The 22544-nt window shown below is 42.1% G+C and overlaps 2 protein-coding genes and 1 pseudogene across 3 annotated transcripts; 1 reads left to right on the forward strand and 2 right to left on the reverse strand.

The window, feature by feature from the left end:
* Positions 1-1093: 1093 nt before the first annotated feature.
* Positions 1094-4677, reverse strand: LOC116110371 (malignant T-cell-amplified sequence 1 homolog). Its single transcript, XM_031396599.1, has 8 exons — positions 4480-4677; positions 3477-3558; positions 3298-3365; positions 3079-3176; positions 1958-2094; positions 1763-1830; positions 1469-1532; positions 1094-1334 (listed from the first exon to the last, which is right to left on the reverse strand). Exons 1-8 carry the CDS (start codon positions 4488-4490, stop codon positions 1317-1319), a joined length of 546 nt encoding a protein of 181 aa, XP_031252459.1. The 5' UTR covers positions 4491-4677; the 3' UTR covers positions 1094-1316.
* On the forward strand, positions 4548-5442 carry LOC116110402 (annotated as a pseudogene).
* A 12792-nt stretch (positions 5443-18234) lies between these two features.
* On the reverse strand, positions 18235-20525 carry LOC116110417 (probable cyclic nucleotide-gated ion channel 3). Of its 2 annotated transcripts, none has more exons than XM_031396642.1 (6): positions 20404-20525; positions 19885-20233; positions 19599-19781; positions 19125-19414; positions 18608-18722; positions 18235-18507 (listed from the first exon to the last, which is right to left on the reverse strand). In XM_031396642.1, coding segments are annotated over exons 1-6 (993 nt in total). In that variant the 5' UTR covers positions 20406-20525; the 3' UTR covers positions 18235-18453. The 2 variants fall into 2 exon arrangements, with proteins under 2 accessions (XP_031252502.1, XP_031252501.1); XM_031396641.1 differs by having other exon boundaries at positions 20351-20501.
* Positions 20526-22544: the final 2019 nt, after the last annotated feature.

Raw genomic sequence — 22544 nt, forward strand, 5'->3', positions numbered from 1 at the left:
GATTTTATTAGATTTATTATTAGTATTTTAGAACATAAAAGAAAATTTTATACAGATTTCATGATTTAGAAACTTATAAGATAATTTAGGGTAATTTATTATTTTTAATCGTAAAAAACATTGCGAGGTCATATCGATAAGAAATGTTTATTGATGATTAGATATTGTGTTTTAAAACCCGCCTTAGGCCAACCAATTAAACTGATACAATCAAGACCCGTGGCTTTCCCATTTCCATATTCACCGAAAACCCTAAAAATTGGGATGATGATCAGCGAACAATTGAAGGCTGGGATGTTGGGGCTTTTAAAGATAAAGTATCGGTGAATGCAATGGTGGCAATGGAGGTGATTTCTAGTAAGTGAATCGATCGAAAATCAGAAAAAACCGACAGCAGTAACAACCGACTATTGGTCAGATAAACAGGGATAAGATGAGATGGGTTTTAGTCAAGAGACTGAGGGGAGTATTTTTATGGTGATGGGGAAGGTTGTCGATGCCGACGATGGTAAGATCTGGCATGGAATGTCGACACCGACATCTATGATATCTACCCAAAATCAAACCGATTTCGGTTAAATCTTGGATAGATTTTATAGGGAATGGACTCAAGGGATGATTAAGATTGCATTTGGTGTGTTGTCGCTGCCAATCAGTTTACCTTAGGTTTATATTTGAGGTGTGTTTGCTAAATTTCAAACCTGTAAAACTTAAGTAATTTTAAACTTTTTAACAACTGGTTTGACCTGTTGGTCAAACCGATTAAACCGGTCAACTTGGTTAAACCGGTCAACTTGGAACTAGGCAACTTTGCCGGGTCCCACCTCTGATTGATTATTAAAATATTGGTTAAATAAGCTATTATATAATTACTGAAATTTATATTATTTTTTTACTTTTTATGTTTTGGGAAATTCATTGAACAATATGCAAAGAGTATTTATATAGAAGCACTTCCCATGCTACATTTATCATATCAAATTATCCCATTTTCGAGTAAACCGAACGCATCAATTCCATGAAATAACATCTCTAGATTGTCCACAAAATGGAAAACTTACCGAGCTATAAAAAAAAAAAAAAAAAAAAAAAAAAAAAAAAAAATTGCGCGATAACTTGATAGAACGATCCTCTACTATATCAAGGGGAAAAATGGAAACAACATATGGTGAAATGTTCTTAACTGCTTCAGCCGGATACAAACAGTTTGAGAGAAAAGGAAAACAAAAAAAAGCAGCAGAAAGATAAAACAAATAACTTCAAGTTTTTTCTTTATCTGTTACATGGATGGAACTGCAGCTGCGGCCGGCATGTCCTCAATCTAGACGTTCCATCTGCAATACAAATTATGTAAAGCTTGAGTATTCGTACTTTTTCTCGAAAGATCATATGGAATTTTCATTTCAAAAGAAGAAACTAAGATCTTTGCAGTATGATAGGGCTTTCTGTAAGTGTGGTGTTGACATACCTTCCAAAGACCATCATTGAGATAATGCATATTGTCTACTCCAATGCCCTTGTTAATTGCCTTTCTGTAAGACAAGATAATAAGTTGAATCTATTAATATACAGACCAGAATTAAGGGAAAACGAAGGCATATTAATTTGTCCCTGCGCATGCTGTTCACAAGAGTCGTGGCTAGGTCATGTTATGCTTTCATTATTCTTCTAGTAACAAGAAAGGAAAATGGAAATCTGAATACCCAGCTTGACACATCATTTAGTTAAAAGAATAATACTAATGAAAGGTTTGACAACTTACATGTCCTTTGCTGACATCTTTGTAAATCCAATAGCAAGAGCATGCTGCTTTCCCTCGGCCATTATGGCCTGAAAGTATCCATTTTGGACATCATAAAGAAAACAAAATATGTCACCACTCTCATATTAGAACAGAAAACAGTGCAACTTAATGCAAAGTAACATAAACCCAGAAACAGAGAAGGACTGTATGTACCACAGGAGTTTCTGCTTCCACTTCCTCATCCAAAGCACCACCAGGAGATGTAAGACCAGGACACATTATGTTTGCACCAGCAAGGACAAATCTTATCGCACCCCTGTCTACTTGTAGTTTTTTCATTATATTTGGATCTGTAAACCAAGAATACAAAACAGTAAATATTCTGCAACTTGAATTTCCATAACAGTGAGGCCAACTCACAAGACAGAATAACTTTTCAGAGATGCTACATGACAGAGTAGCAATGAAGAACAATGTCTGAAAGAGTTGAAATCTTAGATGCAGTTCAAACTCATAACTGAAGAGGTATGATTGAGCATGAGCAGCCAGGAGAAAAATCTAAACATTATATGTAAAACTTCTTCAAAGACAAGTAAAAAAAAAATAGATTGACTATCTTTGCTCAGTTGCCTAGCAGATTACATCCCTCTTCCTCCAATCTATAGAAACGTAGAATTAGTGGATTGGACAGTTGCCACATCCTTGCCCCTTCCTACAAATATATCCTAACAAAACAGCAGTATTGGTTTCCCCTCTATTTTTTTTTTTTTTTCTACCCTAATTCCTTCCCTCTTATTTCTCTCCTTCCAAGCAAAGTAAAAATAATATGCTTAGCAACTTTGAATTTATCCAAAAGGCTTATGGATACCTTTCATGAGGATACATCAGTGGATGACTCAGCTGAGGACCCAGGCACAACGATTTCACAATCTAGCTAATCTTTTTGTCTAACAATTCGAGAACTACCAAAAAGGCAAAGTTAACACTTATCTTGTTGTCTAACATATCTAGAACAAACTAAAAGGCAAATTATACACCAATATGCTTATCTGAACCATAAACATGATTATCAATAAATTTGTTCATAGCAGTTTCTACTTTTCATCAATTTCCAAAATTTGTACATACATTAAAATTGTTTTGTGTACATATGGAGATAGAAAATCATTTACATGTTCCTCCTTGTCATTCACGAAGAATTTCCTCCAAACATATAAGAATCAGAACCATCATGTTACTGAATTAAGAACATGCAATGAATAATAGAATGATTAATATTGAAAAAAAAATGCAATTATGAGATAACAAATATTGTTGATAAAGCAATAGCTTACATTGATGGAGGAGTCGTAGGGTAGGCATGTAAGGTCCATCACGAATATTAAAAAACAATGGAACGTTATTCACTAGAACCAGATTCAGATGATTTTGACTGCAAGGAATAGGGGAAGAATGTTAAGAAACATACTGCAGATGCACCGGAAACTAATATCACAAAAAGAACAGTTGACCTAATAAGTAATTGTAGAAGCAGAAGCAACAAAGTTACACACCATTTACAAACAATTAAAGGTGACTTCTTTGGAAGCAAATCATCCAACACTGGCTCAAGTCCTGGGTACTGCACTTGAAATGCAAATTTTTATTGAATAAAGATATCAAGAGAAAAATAGAATCCGACTGTTAAATTATTAGAAGCAGAATAAAGAAACCAGAACAATAACAATATGACCTCATCTGCAATGCTTTGGCGAATTTTGCGCTGGACAGATGCCTTGACTTGGTTCTGTGAGGAAACTTCTTCAGATGAAAACCTACACGATAATGAAGTACATATAGTAAATAACAGGTTACAATTTTTACTAATAGAAGCAATCATATATATATTTAAGCGAATTAATCGTCGCACATATGAAGACAAAGGAGGAAAAGCAGTCTAGGTCTTTACAAATCTTAGAATAGCCAACTTCAAACATCAACCAAAAAAAAAGTTGCTAATAGTGCACAAAACACCCCAAACATAACACATCCACCAGCGGTTGACATAAACTAATTTACATAAATAATATGAATAGCCTCTACGCTTCTTGTGAATCACCACACTCTTACACCAAGTGTAAGAGTATTTAGTCCATCGGTAATAATACGGTCTGAAGACAATGATTCTTGAAACCCAATTAGCATAAAATTTGGCACGCATTAAACAGAGGCAAAGGTAATTAATTCAACAGTATGATCAGCAAAAGAATTAATCCTACAATATTCATCTCACACCAAATTTTACACCAAGTGCAAACAAATTCCTCCTCAAATACATGCATTATATTCCAATTTCAAAAGGTCAGCACCAAATGCAACACAATTAGCAGAAAATCAAACTTTGACACAAACAAAAATCACTAGATTAAATTACCAAAAACAGATTAGCACCTACGCAACATAATAAACCATCAACACATAAACAATTATCAAGTAATTAATCCATAACTTCGTCTTGCAAGTAAATTAACAGCCAGCATTAACATAAAAACAAAAACAAAAATGATACTTGTCCTCATAAATTCATCACTACAATTACAATCAACCCCAAACCAATAAGAATAAACAATCTAACCCAGGTGAAAAAACAAACCGACACCCGCATAGGAACCTCTATATCACAATCATATTGCCAAAACAAGTAAAAACAACCAAAAAAAAAAAAAAAAGAGTATTAAAATTGAAAGCAATATTACTTTTTAAACATCCTTGGTTGAAGTACAGGGGTTTTGGTGATGTGGGATCGATCTAAAGCTCTGTAAGAATGAGTTTTGGGAGTTCTAAGACTTCGCTCCAAAAGCAAAAAGAAGTTGGCCCGCGTAGCTATAAAGCAGCCAACTCTCGAGTTGAGTTCAGCTTCGTCTTCGTATCAGGTTGAGAGATCCAAAGTTGAGAGACAAAAGCTTGTTGTTCGGTATTTTTTATTTGGGCTTGAATTTAGATATGGGCTGAAAAGTTAAGTGGGCTAGTCTAAATGGGCTTTAATATCTTGCACCCAATTGTGGGTAAATTTGTAAATATGAATTTAATTCAACGATATATTTTACTACAGTACCGATATTTTAAATGGACATATATCTAATAATTCTAATTTCCCATGAAAGTTTTTACTTAAAGGACAAATTTACCATAAATTTAAGTGATTTATCAATTATACCCTTAAAAAATTAACAAAATATATATTCTCTAACGTATAACACTATAGTCTTAAGCAATGATATCATGCCAACAAGTTACATGCCCTAGGTTTAGCCTCATTGATCCTTAACCCATCGAGAAACTTATCAAAAAGTAATTCAATTTAGAACCCCCTCCTACTTTTCCTAAGGAAAACAGTGGTGAAATTGTTGTAGCTGCTGCTGAGGAAAGCAGTGAAACTACTGAAAACTTGGGCGATCCGGATGAAGCTGCAGTAGAGGCATTGGAGATAAAGCTGGAGACAACACCTGCAAATATATGTTTCCCAACTACAAATCAAACAAGGCATTGCTTTACCCGTTATATTGATTATTGAGTATCACCGATGTGTACCTACCAAGGGAGAAGGTGTCGCAGAGTGTGATAAGTTTGCAAAATGTTATTGTTCTCTTTGGCCTGGAGAATGGATTGACGAATGGAATGAGCAAAAGGAGAATGGCACCTTCTCTGGTCCTCTGTAGAGGTGCTTCTTTTGCGAACCTGGATATCGTTTGTGTTGAGTGAAGCTTTAAACGGTGTCGCATTGCACTAGCTTATACGTTGCCGTTTTGGAGTTATTTTAAATGACAAATCTTAGCCGTTGAATTCAGCTTAATCTAACAGTGAAAAACAGCCCAGAGAGTCAACCTATATAAAGTTGAGTTTCAAGGAAAGAGAATAGTAGATCAATACACTCTCTCTCTCGCGTTCTTCGATTATGCTAGGGTTCTTAGTGTAGTTTCTCTTCAATTTGTAATCGGGTCACAATTTGGTGTTAATTGTGGGTAGAAGAAATAGTTGGTTCTTCTGGTAGAGGCACTTTGTATTACGTGTCTTGTTGTAGTGATTACGGGTTGTTTGAAGGTTTTATGCGAGTGAGAGATTTGGGTTATTTGGAGTTGATTGATTTGTAATTTGTAAAGAACTTGATCTTTATAGTGCAGTGAGCATCAAATTACTTGGAGCTCAACGTGGACATAGTTTATTCAATTGGGATAAAAGAACTACGGTAAAAATCTTGGCTGTGTTCTTGATTTTCTTTCTTGGTTGATTCGTGTTTTGTGTGTGTGTGTTAGTTGTGTTTGATAGAGAAATCGATTAGGTTTGAGTTCGATTGAATCCCAATAGTTTGCTTCCTGTTGTTAAACCGGAGCTGCGATTCCGAATCCATAGATAAAATTCTTCTTTGAGAAGTGAATTCTCACATATGTTTTCTAAAATTTAATGAGTTCATAAAAAAATTTGCCTTGTCAATTAGAACTACTTCAAGTCTGAACACCGAGACGTATTTCTCAACTCAAAATTATTGCTTACCATCTCGAGATAGATGAATTTGGAGTAGTTGATTGTGGGGGTGTAATTGTAACAAATGAAAAGTGCAAAAATTGTGAGAGTGTAATGGTAAAAAATAAAAACTGTAGTTAACAGTATAGGTGTACCCACGAGTCCATCCATACCCATGTAGGGTAGGGTACGGGCCCAAAATATTGGACCCTTTTAAAATCAATCTTTTGGACCCATATCCGTTGGACTCGACCCACCTGTTTTGCCAGATCTACTATAACTATATTGTTTGACTACATCTGCTGCATTTTATTATAGCAATACTATAGTAGGTACTTAGATATATTAAAAAAAAAAAAAATTAGAGATTAAACGGTGGTGTTTTTCCATTGTTCTGCAGATCCTACGATACAGAGATTGTAAATTTGTGTTTGTTTGTAAAAGCTGAATGGTCAAGATTACTGGCTGAAGATAATGACTTGGATTGCCAGATCGGATTTATTTTGCAACTATATAAGAAATATGTAGAATTGTATATGTTGTTATGCCATCTCCAGTTACATGGTAGGTGGGTTCCCAGAGGTATAGTTTGCTTTGGGCCACAGGTTGGATTGCTAGCAGGCCCGAACAGTTTTGTCTTGAAAAGGCGCTTCTAGGTAGTGAGAGTGTCTTTGTGCTATATGAGCAACCAAGGCCCTCGTCTCCTAATTGATGTGAGAGTTTGACATCAACACAACCTCCTAGACGAGAGGCTTGGGAGGTTTGTCGAGGGTACAAATCGGCACACTTAGCTTAAGTAAACCTGGCCCCTTCTTTGAGGGCCAACTGTTGTTATGTCGTCTCCAATCACATGGTAAGTGAGTTCTCAGAGGTATTGTCTACTTTGGACCACAAGTTAGACTATTGGTAGGCTCGCACATTTTGTTCCTAAAAAAGCGTCTCTAGGTGGTAAGGGTGTCTTTGTGTTATATAATTGACCAAGGTCCTTGTCTCCTAGCCGGTGTGGGAGTTTGACATCAATAGTATAGATGTAGAAAAAAAAATAGAATTAATAAAAAAAAAATTACTTCACCATTCTTCTTCAAAGTTTTTCGTTTTAGTCATATTACAAGCTTCATTTTTTGTTTATATGTTTTAGCAATGCAATTCGCCCACCGGATTCGAATTGGCCAAGGAGGAAAAAAGCACAGGTTTTGAAGACATTGAACAGCTGAAAAAGAAAAGCCGAAGTGCTTTATGATTTTGATGATTATGTTTTACTTTTTTTTTAATCACTTCTCTTTAAATTTTCAACTTCCTCAAAATGAGGAATGAAAGTACATGGGGAACAAGTTTTACTGGTTTTCCAAGACTAATAAAAAAAAAGAAAAATGAAAATGAAAACGTAATATAACACGGCCAATTCTCAATTTCTCAGCTTCCTGGAAATTAAAGTTGCCTGCAGATTGTTCTTCTCTTAGCAGCAACAGGTTGATTACTCTTTGAAATTAAAGGCAAAGCAAACTTGGGACATGGAAACCAGATATAGTTTCTAGCAAATGCAGATTGTTTTTTGGATTTTGTTTATAGAATGTTATGCCTGGGAAATCAAGGGCTGACGTGGAGTCACGTGACGAAACGTGGCCTGCTCCTGTCAGAACGGTAAGCGCACATCAGGCCTGCCAAGCACCCTGAAGCTCCCACGTGTCCGCTTGGGAAATGGGTAATGGGACATAAAGCCAGATTATGTCCTGACATTCACACCAACCCAAGGATTTAATGATGATTACACGCATTCAACTTGATATAAGTATTGGAAGACCCCTTCATTAAGGGGATTCGATCATTTTACATTTGAACGCTCTCTCTCTAAAAAAGGCTTTGTATTTACTTTTCAATCATTTGTAAGTCAGTCCGCTTTAGCGACCTGACCCACCATATTAATACAAATCAGTGGATGTAGGACTTGCTACCTTAGCATCCGAACCACTTTAAAGGCTCTCATTGCATTTATTTCATATTCATAATCCATATTCACGTGTGTTCCTTGTCCAATCAACGCTGCGCACGTGTCAATTAGTTGGTGCCTAAATCGCGCATCAACAGTTTGGCACTAGAAGGAGGGCCTAATTTAGCGTTTACCCTTCATCAGGAGAATCTTCGACCTACTGGTCCTATAGCAACAAATGGCCCGCCAATCAGAACCTGAGCAAGCTAATCAGCGCGCCGAAGGAGTCCCCTTGACCTAAGGGGATACCCCCTCCAGGGTACTTCCGGTTCCACAAAATGCTGCGGGGGATATCCCGACAGCTTCGCAACTCGACCCCGCCATCAGAAGCTACCTGGAGAGGTTCGACAATACTCTCCAGACAATCAACCAGAGGTTGGACCGTTTGGACCAAGGCATGTCATCTACAACAGCTGGGGCGGTGCAACTGCCAAAGACGCCTGTAGGTTGAGCAAAAGCGTGGCAAAGGACAATAGCCCGTGCCGCGAGCATTGCAGCGGGTAGACGTAAGGAAAAGCAGGTGGCAAAAGGTAAGCCCACGGGCTCCCAAGGACCAGCGAGCACAAATCTCGCCCCGAGCAGGGTGCCGGCAAAGCTGAGACTCGGCGAAAAAGTAAATCCCGAGCTGTCCCATGCCACGTCGCAGGCGAACCCAAGCAAAAATGCCAGGCGCAATGATTCCTATCACCGCCAGTAGAACGATCCCGATCGTTATGCGGGTGGCCCCCACACCTCGCGGGGTGGTTCGTACCACCGCAAGGGTCATGAGAACGCCCTGCGCAATCCATCGCCTTCACATGCCTCTAGCCAGCGTGTGTTGAGTACGACCGGAAATGCTGGCCGAGGCGAAGAGGAATCCGACCTTCGGACTTTCCTGAACCGTAATCGCGAAGGCCAGACTCGCATGGGTGAAAGCAACCCTCAATTGGGCCCGTTACCGCAAATTGAGGAGCTACAGCGAGCTCTGGACAGGTTAAGGGAGCAGCAAAGCGAACATGCCCAGGTCGCCTCTGCATCCCCATTCTCTCCCGAAGTGCTAGTTGCTCCACTCCCACCAGGGTTTAGAATGCCCGACATGCGACCATTTGACGGGAACCATGACCCGCAGGATCATTTGTACGAGTTCAACGACCTGATGGAGCTCCACCAGGTTTCAGACCTTGCAAAATACCGCTGTTTGGCCGTGACGCTCACTTCTCTCGCTAAGCAGTGGTTAAGGTCGCTCCCAGCGGGATCGATCAGTTCGTGGCCTCAGATGAGCACGACGTTCTTACGGCATTTCGAAGCCAATCGGAAGTTTTCGATGCCTTTGAGCTATCTCAGCAACATAAGGCAAGAAAGAGACGAATCCCTGCAATCTTACATCGACCATTTCCACAGGGAACTAAACAAGGTGGCTCACGCTCTAGAAGAGTCCATCCGAACACTTATAATAGCTGGAGTTCGCCCGCAAACTGACCTGTGGAAAGAACTGCAGGCTGAGGATGATGTTTCCCTCACCAGATTTTACAATCTTGCAGAAAAGTATCTCCGAATAGAGAATTCATTAGCGGCACTCCGCCGCCGCGATTACGGCGCTTCGAGCAGTATGTCTGGTCGGGGAGAAAGTAGGAGAGTTGATCGCAAAGGAGACATTGATGATCAGCGAAAGGGGAAGAAACCCCGCTACGAGCATAAAAAGTCCTATGCTCCTGTTCCTTATCGCGACAGGGACAGAGCTCAATACACTCCGCTGAACGTGTCCATATCTATAATCCTTGACAAATCCGAGGAGGCCAGCCTGCTCGGTGAGCCAGAACCAATGAAAACTCCTGCTACGGCCAGAAACAGCAAAAAATACTGCCGTTACCATCGGGATAACGGGTATCACACTGATGAATGCCGAGCCCTAAAACAGGCAATCGAAGGGCTCATTAAAAAGGGGCACTTCAAGGAGTATATTGATGACTCCCCAAAGGAGAGCCAAGGGGAGCAAAAGAAAAAGCGTCGTGATTGCAGCGGATACAGTAGCGTTAATATAATTTTCGAAGGTCCGCACCTCGCGAGGAACACGCGAGGAGCGCAAGAAAGGTATGCTCGCGAAGCATATCACGACCCGATCAGAGTAATGAATACTTCGCAGCGACCACAAAAGGCTAGAAAGGAGGAGCCGATCACCTTCTGCGAAAGGGAAGCAGCTCGCTTGCACCATCCTCACGAGGACGCCCTGGTGATCACGCCCTTTATAGGGTGTCATAATGTCTGCAGAATGCTTGTGGACAACGGAAGTGCTGTGAACATCCTGTTCAAGACCGCTTTCGATAGAATGAACCTAGACGAGGCCGACCTAAAGCCCGCCTCGATACCTCTTTACGGTTTTACAGGGGACCACCTGATCCCCAGAGAAATAATCCAGCTACCAGTCACGCTCGGCAACTACGACGAGGTGACTAGGGTTACCGAATTTTTGGTCGTGGACTGCCCATCGGCCTTTAATGGAATCTTGGGGCGACCTTTGTTGAGAAGCTTCAAGGCAGTCACTTCCATTTATCACTTCAAGATGAAGTTCCCCACTCCAACAGGGATAGGGGAAGTAAGAGGATCGCAAAGCGCATCTCGCGAATGCTATATAAAAGCGGTGCAAATGGCGAACAAAGGAAAGGGCATTTCGCGATGTGTGCCTCGCCAGGCTATGGCGATCAGTCGGATCGAGCCATAGCCTGGTCCAGCGGAGGATAACATAGATCCGCGAGTCCAGGAAATCCCTCCTAGTGGCCCGGTTGAGGATCTAACTGAAATTTTGGTTGATCCAAAAGAGCCGAGCCGAGTGTTAAAGATTGGGAGCTCTCTCAGCCCTCAGCTCGCTTCCGAGCTGGTAAGCTTCTTAAAGGAAAACATTGACGTGTTTGCCTGGTCGCATGCAGATATGGTCGGGATCAGCCCGGACATTATTTGCCATTCATTAAACGTTAGCAGTGAAGCCAGACCGGTTCGCCAGAAAAGAAGAGCGATGGATCCGGAGCGGTACGCCGCACTAAAAGTGGAAGTGGAAAACCTCCTCCGAAATGGGTCCATCCGAGAGGTACTCTACCTGACCTGGGTTGCCAACCCAGTCCTGGTAAAGAAGTCGAACGGCAAATGGCGGACCTGCGTTGATTTCAGCGACCTCAACAAGGCTTGCCCGAAAGACAGCTTCCCTCTGCCGAGGATCGACCAGCTCGTTGATGCCACCTCAGGGCACGAGCTGCTGAGCTTTATGGATGCGTACTTGGGATATAATCAAATCCCGATGTATGGGCCAGATAAGGAGCATACGTCCTTCATTACGGACTGGGGGCTATATTGTTACAAAGTTATGTCTTTCGACCTCAAGAATGCGGGCGCGACCTATCAGAGGTTGGTCAACCGAATGTTCTCCGACCAGATCGGGAAGACAATGGAAGTCTATGTGGACGATATGCTGGTCAAATCCCGGGTCGCCTCAGAACACATTGCACATCTCGCTGAGATGTTTGACACTCTCCGACTCTACAGAATGAAGCTAAACCCTCTCAAGTGTTCGTCGAGGTGTCATCGGGAAAGTTCCTGGGGTATATGGTTAATCAGCGGGGCATAGAAATAAACCCCGAGAAGATTCAAGCCATACTCGATATGGAGAGCCCAACCAGCAAGAAGCAGGTCATGAGTCTAAATGGGCGGATAGCGGCACTTAGTCGCTTCATATCAAGGCTAACAGACCGTTGCTTACCATTCTTCAATGTTATGAAGGCGAACAAGAAATTCGAATAGACTCCCGAATGCGAACAGGCATTCCAGAGTATAAAAGAACACATAGGGAAGCCACCTCTCCTCTCTAAGCCTCTTCCACAGGAAATCCTGCTCATCTACCTGTCTGTCTCTCAGTTCGCGGTCAGTGCAGCTTTAGTGCGGGAAGAGGAAAAGGCGTAGTGGCCAGTGTATTATGCAAGCAAGCGTTTATCGAACGCCGAGATGCGGTATCCGGAAATGGAGCGACTAGCCTTTGCTCTGCTGATCACATCCAGAAAGCTGTGACCTTATTTCCATGCCCATACAATCAACGTAATGACTAATTACTCCTTCAGGCAGGTCCTCCAGAAACCAGAAGCCTCGGGTAAGCTGCTCAAATGGGCCATGGAACTGAGCCAATTCGACCTGAAGTACAAGCCCAGATCGACCATTAAAGGGCAAGCTGTTGCAGACTTCATCTCAGAATTTTCCTATCTCCCAAGCGAGCAACAGCCCAGCGAAGTCGTGCAAGAAAGTATTCAGAACCTGTTAACCTGGAACCTCTATGTTGACGGGTCATCGAACAGGAAAAGAGCCGGTGTGGGTCTTCTCCTTGTAAGCCCCGAAGGGGCTCGAATTCATGGTATTCTCCTGTTCGAATTTAAGGTGACCAACAATGAGGCAGAGTATGAAGCCCTGCTCGCCGGGTTGCGACTTGCCAAAGAAATGGGTGCAACCACGATCAGCATTTATAGCGACTCCATGCTAGTCGTCAACCAAATTTTAGGGGAATACCAAGCTAAAGAAGAGAACATGGTCCGCTACCTGAAAGAGGCTAAGACCGCTCTGGGGTCGTTTAAGCATTTTGAAATCACTCAGATCCCCAGAGATAACAATTCTATAGCAAACGCCTTAGCAAAGATAGCCTCGTCGTTGGACTCAGAGGCTCCAGACAATATTCCTGTTCGTTTCGTGGATGCTCCAACTATCAGCTCAACCGAACAGGCCGTGAACATGACTCAACCGGATTCTTGGATGACTCCCATTTTCCAATACCTCAAGGATGGGACTTTGCTAGACGACAAGGTCGAGGCAAGGGTCCTGCGAGCAAGATCTGCTCGTTACACACTCATCAGGGACCAGCTGTACAGGAGAGGATTCAGTGCCCCTCTCCTCCGATGTGTAACCAGTGAAGAAGTAGACTACATCATGAGGAAAATTCACGAAGGAATCTGCGGTAATCACACAGCTGCTCGATCTCTCGCGAACAAGGTTGTTCGTCAGGGATATTATTGACCCCGGATCCAGGAAGATACGCACAATTTTGTCAAAAAATGTGACAAGTGCTAGCGGTTCGCGAACATTCCGCGAGCCCTCTCGCACGAGCTGATAACAATGTCTAGTCCCTGGCCATTTTCTATGTAGGAGATCGACCTTATCGGTCCCATGCCAGTTGGAAAGGGAGGGGTCAAGTATGTCGTGGTCGCGGTAGATTATTTCACGAAATGGGTGGAAGCCGAACCGCTGGCCGCGATCACGATCAGAAAGCTGAAAGACTTCGTTTTCAAGAATATAGTGTGCCGCTACGGAATTCTCCACACCCTCATCTCGGACAATGGAAAGCAATTCGACAACGAGGAGTTCAAACAGTTCTGCGACGAGCTGGGCATCCATAAAAAATTCGCCTCAGTCGCCAGACCGCAAGCAAATGGCCAAGTTGAAGCAGTCAACAAGACCATCAAGCACACTCTAAAGGCCAAGCTTGGGGCGGCCAAAGGAAATTGGGTTGACGATCTCCCCGAAGTCTTATGGGCGTACAGGACAACTCCAAGAACTTCCACCTCAGAGACCCCTTTTTCGCTAGCCTATGGCTGCGAAGCGATGATTCCTGTGAGGTGGGAACTGGTTCTCTTCGGAGAGACTTGTACGATGAGGTTGAAAACGAAGCACTTATGAGGGCAAGTTTGGATCTCGTTGAAGAGCATCGCAGCAAGGCTTCGCTAAGGATAGCAGCCTACCAGCAACGAGCAAAGAGGTTTTTCGATTCAAAGGTCAAGCGAAGAGACTTCTAGGTCAGGGACCTTATGCTAAAGGAAGTTCTTGGGACCAGAGAGCCAAGTGTGGGGGTACTAGGACCTAACTGGGAAGGACCAGACCGGGTCGATAAGGTGATCAGACCGGGGACTTACCACCTCAAAAGATTGAACGGTTCCAAAGTACCCCGAGCTTGGAATGCCGAACACCTCTGGCCATACTATCAGTAATCCCGAACTCAGCTCTCAATTAGTTTTTGTTAGTTTCCTCTTTAATGTAAAGCATAATTTTGTTCGCTGGAAACAGTTTGCATGTGTTCTGTTCGCGTGTAAGAATTCGCATGTAATATAGCCTATGTAAAACTGAATTGTAAATTGCACTTATGTATGAAAAAGCGAACAGCAATTGAAAGCAAAATGTATTTTCATTTATGTACAAACAAAAGTTAAGACCCAATTTCAATGGAGTCAAGACTCATTACACTACAGCTGGTCGGAGGGATCCTTCGAAGCAGGACCAGAACCCCCTGCCTAGTCTGATCGTCGGGTGGCCGCTGCTGCTTGATCATCTTCCTCCGCCATAATCCGCAAGGTCTCTCGCCACCCCTCCGGGAGGTCGAAAATGTCCATATCTGGGTTTTTTAATCGCAGGGAATAAATAGACCCGATCGCCCAGTCAGCGGCCTTTTCCTCCATATCCTCTGACTGGATCTGCGTTTCTTCAGTCAGTGAAGCCATCTTTTCCCGACTCTCCTGGAGTTTGGCCTCAAGAGCTTGCTTCTCCTGTTCGGAGGCCTCCCTTTCCTGTTCAGCTTGCTGAGCCCATATGGAGGTCGTCTGGATCTCCTGGTCCTTCTCTCCGACCTCCTTGGAGAGCCTGGCGGTCGTCCTTTGAATTTCCTTCACTTCCTTCGCACGTCGCTCAAGCTCCGCCTTTTGGAAGTCCACAGTTCGCAAAGCAGCATCCTTTTGGTTCAGATACCTGTTCGCCGCTTCGAATGCTTGCGTTCTTTCAGCTTCGACGGACTCCAGGCTTTTCTTGAGCTTCGCGACCTCCTCCTTTAGGTCGCTGGCCCCCTTCGCGGCCCCCAGCCGGGTCTTCTCCATAGACATCCTCATCGCAAGCAAAGCCTGCGAGCAAGAAATGAACTAGAATGAAATTTTAAGAGCAGCTCGTTTACCTTGCTTAGATGCTGGAACGACGTGGTCATCAAGTCGTCGCCCGTGTCAGCGAACTCATCATACGACTTCGATAGTCCACACTCGAGCAAAGAATAGACTATCGGCTACAGGTATTTGGGCAGGCTCCTCAACGAGTCCAGCACTGGTGCGTCCTTCACCTTGTTGGCAGTGATCGCCTCGCTCACAGGTTCCTTGCCCGACCTCCTTGAGTCCTTTTGCGACCTCAAGGGCTCTTCCTCAGATTCGGTCTCAGACTCGTTGACCTGAATCTGTTTCCTCTTCTTCGACCTCTGGGCCGGAGCCTTCCGCCTTGGGCGAGCAGATGGTGCCTGAGCAACCTGTTCTGCCCTGGTCGCTTCTTGCACAGGTTGGGGCTGGGAAGGCACGGTAGTTCGCACCAGTTGTGCCAGAATAGGACGAGCAGCTTCGGTCGCTGTCTCTCTCCTTGATCGAGGGAAGACGAACGGTGCTCGGCGAGGCTGCTCGGACTCCTTCGGAGGCATAGTTTCTGCATGCAAGTGCGTTAGTAAACAGAACTATTCTGTGACCAGGAAGGAAATCAATGTAACTTACCTTCTAGGGGCTCTAAAGACGCGTTGCTATTGATAAAACCGTACTTCTGCAAGTTCGCAGTTGTCACGAGCTTCCTCGCGTCCCGGCTTTCCTCTGGAAGGACTCCAAAAGATACGAGCCTGTTCGGGTCGTCGAGCAAGTCTTGGCTGGTCGTTCTATTAACTGCAAAAGAAGAATACAGATCGTTATTATAAAGCATGCGAACAGATAATATACCTAGCGAGGAAGAACATACTTGGTTTCTGAAAGCGGTAGTAGCCGTCATAGCAGAAAAAGAAGAATTTCGTCTCATAGGCCCCCGCGTTGCTGGGATAGCTATGTATCCCCTCGGCGATGGTAGGTCGCCGGGACAAGTAATATGAATCCTTGTCCCTACTCTTTTTAAGATAGTAGGCGATACCGAGCTCCACCGTCGTTGGCTCGCCCAAGCCGCTTTTGCAGCACGGGATGTACATTGCGACGGCGATGACATACGCGTTTGGTGTCAGCCGCATCGGTGCGATCCCGAAGTGATCCAGGACCGACCTGATGAAAGGATGGAAGGGAATCATCCCTCCACTCTTGAAGATCTCTTCAGAGATCGCAGCAAGGCTATCAGCAGGATGCCATGACGACCGGATGTGGTCGAGGAACACCTCTGCGCGGATGTTGTACTGTTTTTTAATCCTATCAAGCTCTTCTCGAGTGAGAACCGAGAAGACATCAAGGGATGCGTCCGCGGGAACTTCCTGCGAGGACGAGCTGGTTCCTTCCTCGGGTCTGGATGTTGACGGTTCCATTCCAGAGTCTGCAACACCGACAGACACGGTCATTTTAGCCTTCACATTTTGTCCCGTGCGACGACATGGGACAAATTCCTTAAACCCTAACAGTAACTCGAGCCGCCACCCACGGCTCAAGTCCGGCGACAGCGGCGCGTCTCTGGTTAAACACCAGGAGACCCAACGCCGTTGCCCACCAACCAAACAAACAAAAAAAAGAGAGAGGAAGGAGAAAAAGGATCTTACCTTCTGGGATGCGTGACCAAGGCCGACTGTTGTTTCAGATGTCTGAGAAGTGCCAATCGGAAAAGGAGAACTTCCGGTTTGCAAAGGCTTGTCACTCGAAGCAAAAGGGATTTTGGTGGCCTCATCTGAAAAATGTGAGCTTTTATATGGACTGCGAATCGACGGTTACTACCTCTCGGAACCGAAATGACAGCCTTCTCTCTCTCCCCGCATTTAATGCGCCCCACGTCGTATTAAATGCCGTGATGAGGGTCGTCGTTTCAAATGCGTCGTGCAGTTAAAGCTGTCAAAACGACGTCGGGTCAGCACACAACGCATTTAATGCACCTAACGGACCCTGCAGCACGTGCAAAGCGCCTGACAGCGTGGATGCAGGTTCATTAAATCTCTCCAAGGCACGGAAAAGAGCGTCCGACGAATCCAGGTCGCTAAAATGATGATTGTCAGGTTGTTTGGGCAAGAATTGTGCGAGGTAGTGTTCGCAAAAGATCCTGTCCCAAGCTTCTTCCATTCAGGTCAAAACTACCAGAACCTCCAATCGCAGCATGACTTAGTTTCCAAGGTTCGATCCTCAAACCTTAAAAACTAGGGGACTTCTGTTATGCCTGGGAAATCAAGGGCTGATGTGGAGTCACGTGACGAAACGTGGCCTGCTCCCGTCAGAACAGTAAGCGCATGTCAGGCCTGCCAAGCGCCCTGGAGCTCCCACGTGTCCGCTTTCCTGCTCCAAATCGCGTAAAATCAGCTTGGGAAATGGGTAATGGGACATAAAGCCAGATTATGTCCTGACATTCACACCAACCCAATGATTTAATGATGATTACACGCATTCAACTGGATATAAGAAGGGGAAGACCCCTTCATTAAGGGGATTCGATCATTTTACATTTGATCGCTCTCTCTCTAAAAAAGGCTTTGTATTTACTTTTTAATCATTTGTAAGTCAGTCCGCTTTAGCGACCTGACCCACCATATTAATACAAATCAGTGGATGTAGGACTTACTACCTTAGCATCCGAACCACTTTAAAAGCTTTCATTGCATTTATTTCATATTCATAATCCATATTCACGTGTGTTTCTTGTCCAATCAACACTACGCATGTGTCAATTAGTTGGTGCCTAAATCGCGCATCAACATAGAACAATAAACATAATTAATTTTATAGGTCTCAGATATATATCTCTGGCTATAAACCACGATTATATTATAAACCAAACCACGAAACTATCTGACTAATCCATTGTGTTGCTTGTGTTCGCTCCCTGAGCAGCCATTCATGCCTCAAGATTGATGCTTAATGAATGTATTTTTCAAGTCATAGGCCATAAGAACAAAGGCTTCGACGTTCGTAACAGGCTTGAATAGTTCTTTTTTAGACTGGGAGCTTTTGTACATAGGACCAGATTGCAAACTTAACTTTTGTAAACAGAACAAACACACTCAATATTGTATTGAATAGTTTTCTTACAGTACTGAAACATCAAAGATTCAAAGTCAGGCCCTCAAATAAACCTTACAAAACGTACTAATGAAAAACAAACTCTATCTTAACAACTTTGACCAAAATACTGGCACTCATTATCTAAAGAATAGGAACAAACTTGAACATAGAAACATGCTAACAGACACGCGGGGTACAACTGGCTTATGCTTGAATTTGTCAACAGCTCTGATGTGGGCGGGTTCGTCTGAAGCCGATTAAGAAGTATTTGACGACCTGTTTTGTCTCTCCTTTCGTCTTTCAACGTCGGACTGCATATATTACATGTTTCACAAATGAGGAGATGGTGTATATTTTAGCATGTATAATTAAATTCAGAAATAAGAAGTTAACAGAATAAAATATACGAACCTGCATTTCTCTGATAAGAGAGTAAAACAAAATCACTGCCATGTAGATTACACAAAGTACAAAGATGTTTCCAGATACGTCAGTACTAGCTGTTCCAATGTTCGAACCAAAACCACTGCAAAAATTGAATTCAAATGTATATATAATATATCAGGTCCAAATGACTTGTACCATTTGAAATGGAGAATTTATGGTAGAAACTTGAGATACCAAACATGCATATTAATGTGAGATTTTACATCTACCGACGAAAAGATCTTCTTGTATAATTTTTTAGTTAATGAAAAATCAGTTCAGTAACAAATTGCTTCTTCTTTCAAATTCTCCAGATCTATCTCTTCCTGTTATTTTCTCACTAATGGTGGAAATGGAGAGGAAATAATATCATACTACAAACATCTGAGGAATTTTCTGTTGAAGTAATAGGGTGTGTTTATTTTCAATTTTAGAACAATTATTCCTCAGTAAAACCATCACACAAGAACAAGAAAGTATATGATATTAATAGTGCACAAACCTGATAGTTTGCATGGCCCATCGAAAACAAAACAAATGCTTAAGCGAAAAATTTCTCATCTCCAGAATTCCAGACTGATGGGCGTCACGGAATACTCCAAAATCATACTCAATTGTATTTCTTGAACAAAAATCATTCATAATTTTGTATGCTTCTGAACTTTCGTTGCAAGGTAAGAAACGGTCACGAAACTCTCGATCAGGGCATCCACTTTTGTGAGTCCTGCACGCTTTCTGCCAACATCTGGCCTCTGCGTATATGGCTAGGACATACCAAACGGATCCAATTACCTAAAACATCAGCGACCCCCAAGTGGATAAAAAATCTTGGAAAAAAATGTCAAATATTTATACAAAGTACATCAGTCTTTTCATTTTTTGTTTTTGTTTTAAATCAATTCAGTGTTAAAGTAAAAATAAAAAACAAACAACCTAAGTTTTGCATCCAATAAACCCTTTGTATAACTGAACTTACTTCACCCGAATACACGTATGAATAAAGGAGCTTAATCGCCCATAGAGCCAAGTTTGATGATGAAGAACCGTATGCAGTCAATATTGACAGTCGAATTATTCTCGGTACCATTTGATATCGAAGAAGTGCTACTCTATTCCAAACTGTGCGGGTTTTTGTTCGATGAATGAGAATAAGCATCTCCTGAACAGGTTGAAGTCCACGAGGGAAAATGTTTAGTTTGATTCAGCCCTAGTCAAATATAAAAGAAAGAAGATTAAATTAGCTGTGAGAGTGTCTCCCTTACCAGTGACAGCGGAAACATGATTATCATATTCCCACATATGAGTAATATGCGAATCCATGCACTTTCATTTAAATCAGCAGGCAGCTCTAAAATCGAGTAAAAGACTATATTAATAATATCAACTACAAAGTGAACAACACAAATTGCCGTCCCAAAATTTTTGTCCACTTGAACGCACTTTCTATCATCACCCAAATAAAATAGATAGACCACTAATGGATCCAATAAAATTCCAATTGCCCAGAATATAAGCCTGAAGATGCCCTTAGCTCCACGAATTTTATATTTTTCTGAACAACTTGTATTTTCATGGCTTGTACGCGAAGCCGCATTAGTAGCCAGATTCCGCCTGATAAAAGAAAATAATCAGTATAAATATGTTCTATACAAAATTTGAATCACAAAATATGCCAATGAAACTGTTAAGAAGCTGGGAAAAAAGCTTGGGTTAATTAAGCTGCTCAACTGAATCCTTACTACAAGTTTTGAGCTCATCATTTAGCCCAAAAAATCACTTACATGATCCACAACTAATAATTGCCAAGCAGAAGAAGAAAACTTTTGGTTTCTGCAACTTTTGAGTGAAGAAGCTTTTTAAATAGGAAAAATTCTGAGTTAAAATCTTCCTATCCAACTTCCCAGCATCAAAACGAGTAATATTATACTTATAACTCAATCTCACAAACTTTACCTTATAATCTCGACATGACAATTTGTGATTGGTTAACTTGTAAATAGATTCTATTTGCTCACTATAGGTCTCACTGTCTAATTACGAACTTACTAATTACGAGTTATCACATCGAGGCTATGAGAAAAAGTTTATAAGATTGGATTGTCTCCGTCCTTAAAAAAAATCCTATGTATCATAGTACAAAGCTAATATGAGCTGGCAATCCGTGTGACAACTATTTCCTTACATCTCATCCGTTCAATTGATTACAAGAAACACGATTAGGGTAATTCTGAGTTCGTACCCGTAGGATCAGTTTTTGCTCCCTAACTTCGCGAAGCTTTGTTGAACCCCTAATGCTTGCAAGCTAAAGCTCCCGTTAGTTTCCTTCTTCTTTGCTTTCTCACAGTCAGAGCAGTTAGTCACGCCGTAAGCCATTAGTCTTATTTATTATTTAACTTGTTTTTCAAACAGTAAATCTGGAAACATTTTACAAAATCAATGATAATGAAGTGGAAAATGATAGGTTGTATTATCTATAAATTAATTAATGGATAATTAATTAGATTGTAGAATTGTTCAAACGATTACAAGATCAACTTGGGTGAATGTAGCTTGCGTCCTAGTGACATACCTTGCTACATATTATTTTAAATTAATTTCGATTAAAATATCAAATAGAGAAGAAATGAAATAAATATTGGACTCCAATCCAAAGAGGGCGACTGACATATTATAACCAACCTGCATGTAATGTCAAAACTTCTTTAACTCGGGGAACTTGTCTTATGTACTTCAAATCAGCATCCATGATGTGAGATTCTTAGGCAGAATGGCATCAGCCAGGATGTAAAATGTGCAGATAACTTTGATTTATCAAAGTCTCTTTCACTCCCAATGCTTTCACACTCTTATAATCAAACAGCGATTGATTAGCCACTGCCTTTTTTTGCATAATTAGAAAGCTAAATAAATTAATTACAAATTAAACCAAAACCAACTGTGGTTTTTATTAGGGCCAAAAATCGTCTTGGGCTTGACGGGGCCCAATAACAAAATAAACATGTCACGGCCCAAGGCCTCAACCCAATCCCGATTGGGCCTACGCTTAAAATCACCTTGCGACCTACCCACTCTATGAGTTGGGCTATCCTATAAGTTAAGCTAAACTAGGTTTCAGCCCATTAGCCTGCAACAAAGTATAAATAGGAAATCAGAATCTCACTCTATTTCCTCTTCTACTAAGATTTCAAATCTCACTCAAATTATTAAACTTGATCTGATAAGGTCAATAAATCATATCTCTTTCATGATAAGGATTATCTCCCAAAATAGGACTTAGTGTCCTACTAAGATCCCAACTCTTATTTAAACTATTAAACTTAATCTGATAAGGTTAAGAAATCATATCTCTTTTATGATAGGGATTATCTCCCAAAAGAGGACTCAATGTCCTACTAGGATTCCAACCCGTTAGGTTCACTATAAAAATAGAGGCTTGCCCTCTCATTAAAGGGGCAATTTCTCACAGGCAATCTACACTACTCAAAACCATCTATTTGCTCCTAAGTTCTTGCTTCCAAGAACCCGACGCCTCCGCCATATCCTAGCCTCCGACAAGACTCCTGTAATTCTTCTTCTCCTTAATTCTTATTAAATCTCTTTCAGCCTTGCTGACTTGAGTTGTCGGAGTGCCTACGGCAAACACCACCTGGTGTCTTCCGGAAGCTTCACTCTTGCCTTTTCATGTGTGCAGGTCTAATGGATTGTCAGTGGCCTCACCTCACGGGATCACACCCATTTTCATGACGGTAGATTTTTTGCATCTACAGTTTGGCGCCCACCGTGGGGCCCTACAATCATCTACCAACGACAACTTGCAACATGAGAGGAGACATAGAACTCCCTCCGACTGGCATCGTTACCCGAAAATCTCATCACGATAGAAAATTTTTCATTAATTTTCTTCATTTTAAATCCATTGAAA

The sequence above is a fragment of the Pistacia vera genome, unplaced genomic scaffold, assembly GCF_008641045.1.
Source record: "Pistacia vera cultivar Batoury unplaced genomic scaffold, PisVer_v2 Contig601, whole genome shotgun sequence".
NCBI classification, from domain to species: Eukaryota; Viridiplantae; Streptophyta; class Magnoliopsida; order Sapindales; family Anacardiaceae; genus Pistacia; species Pistacia vera.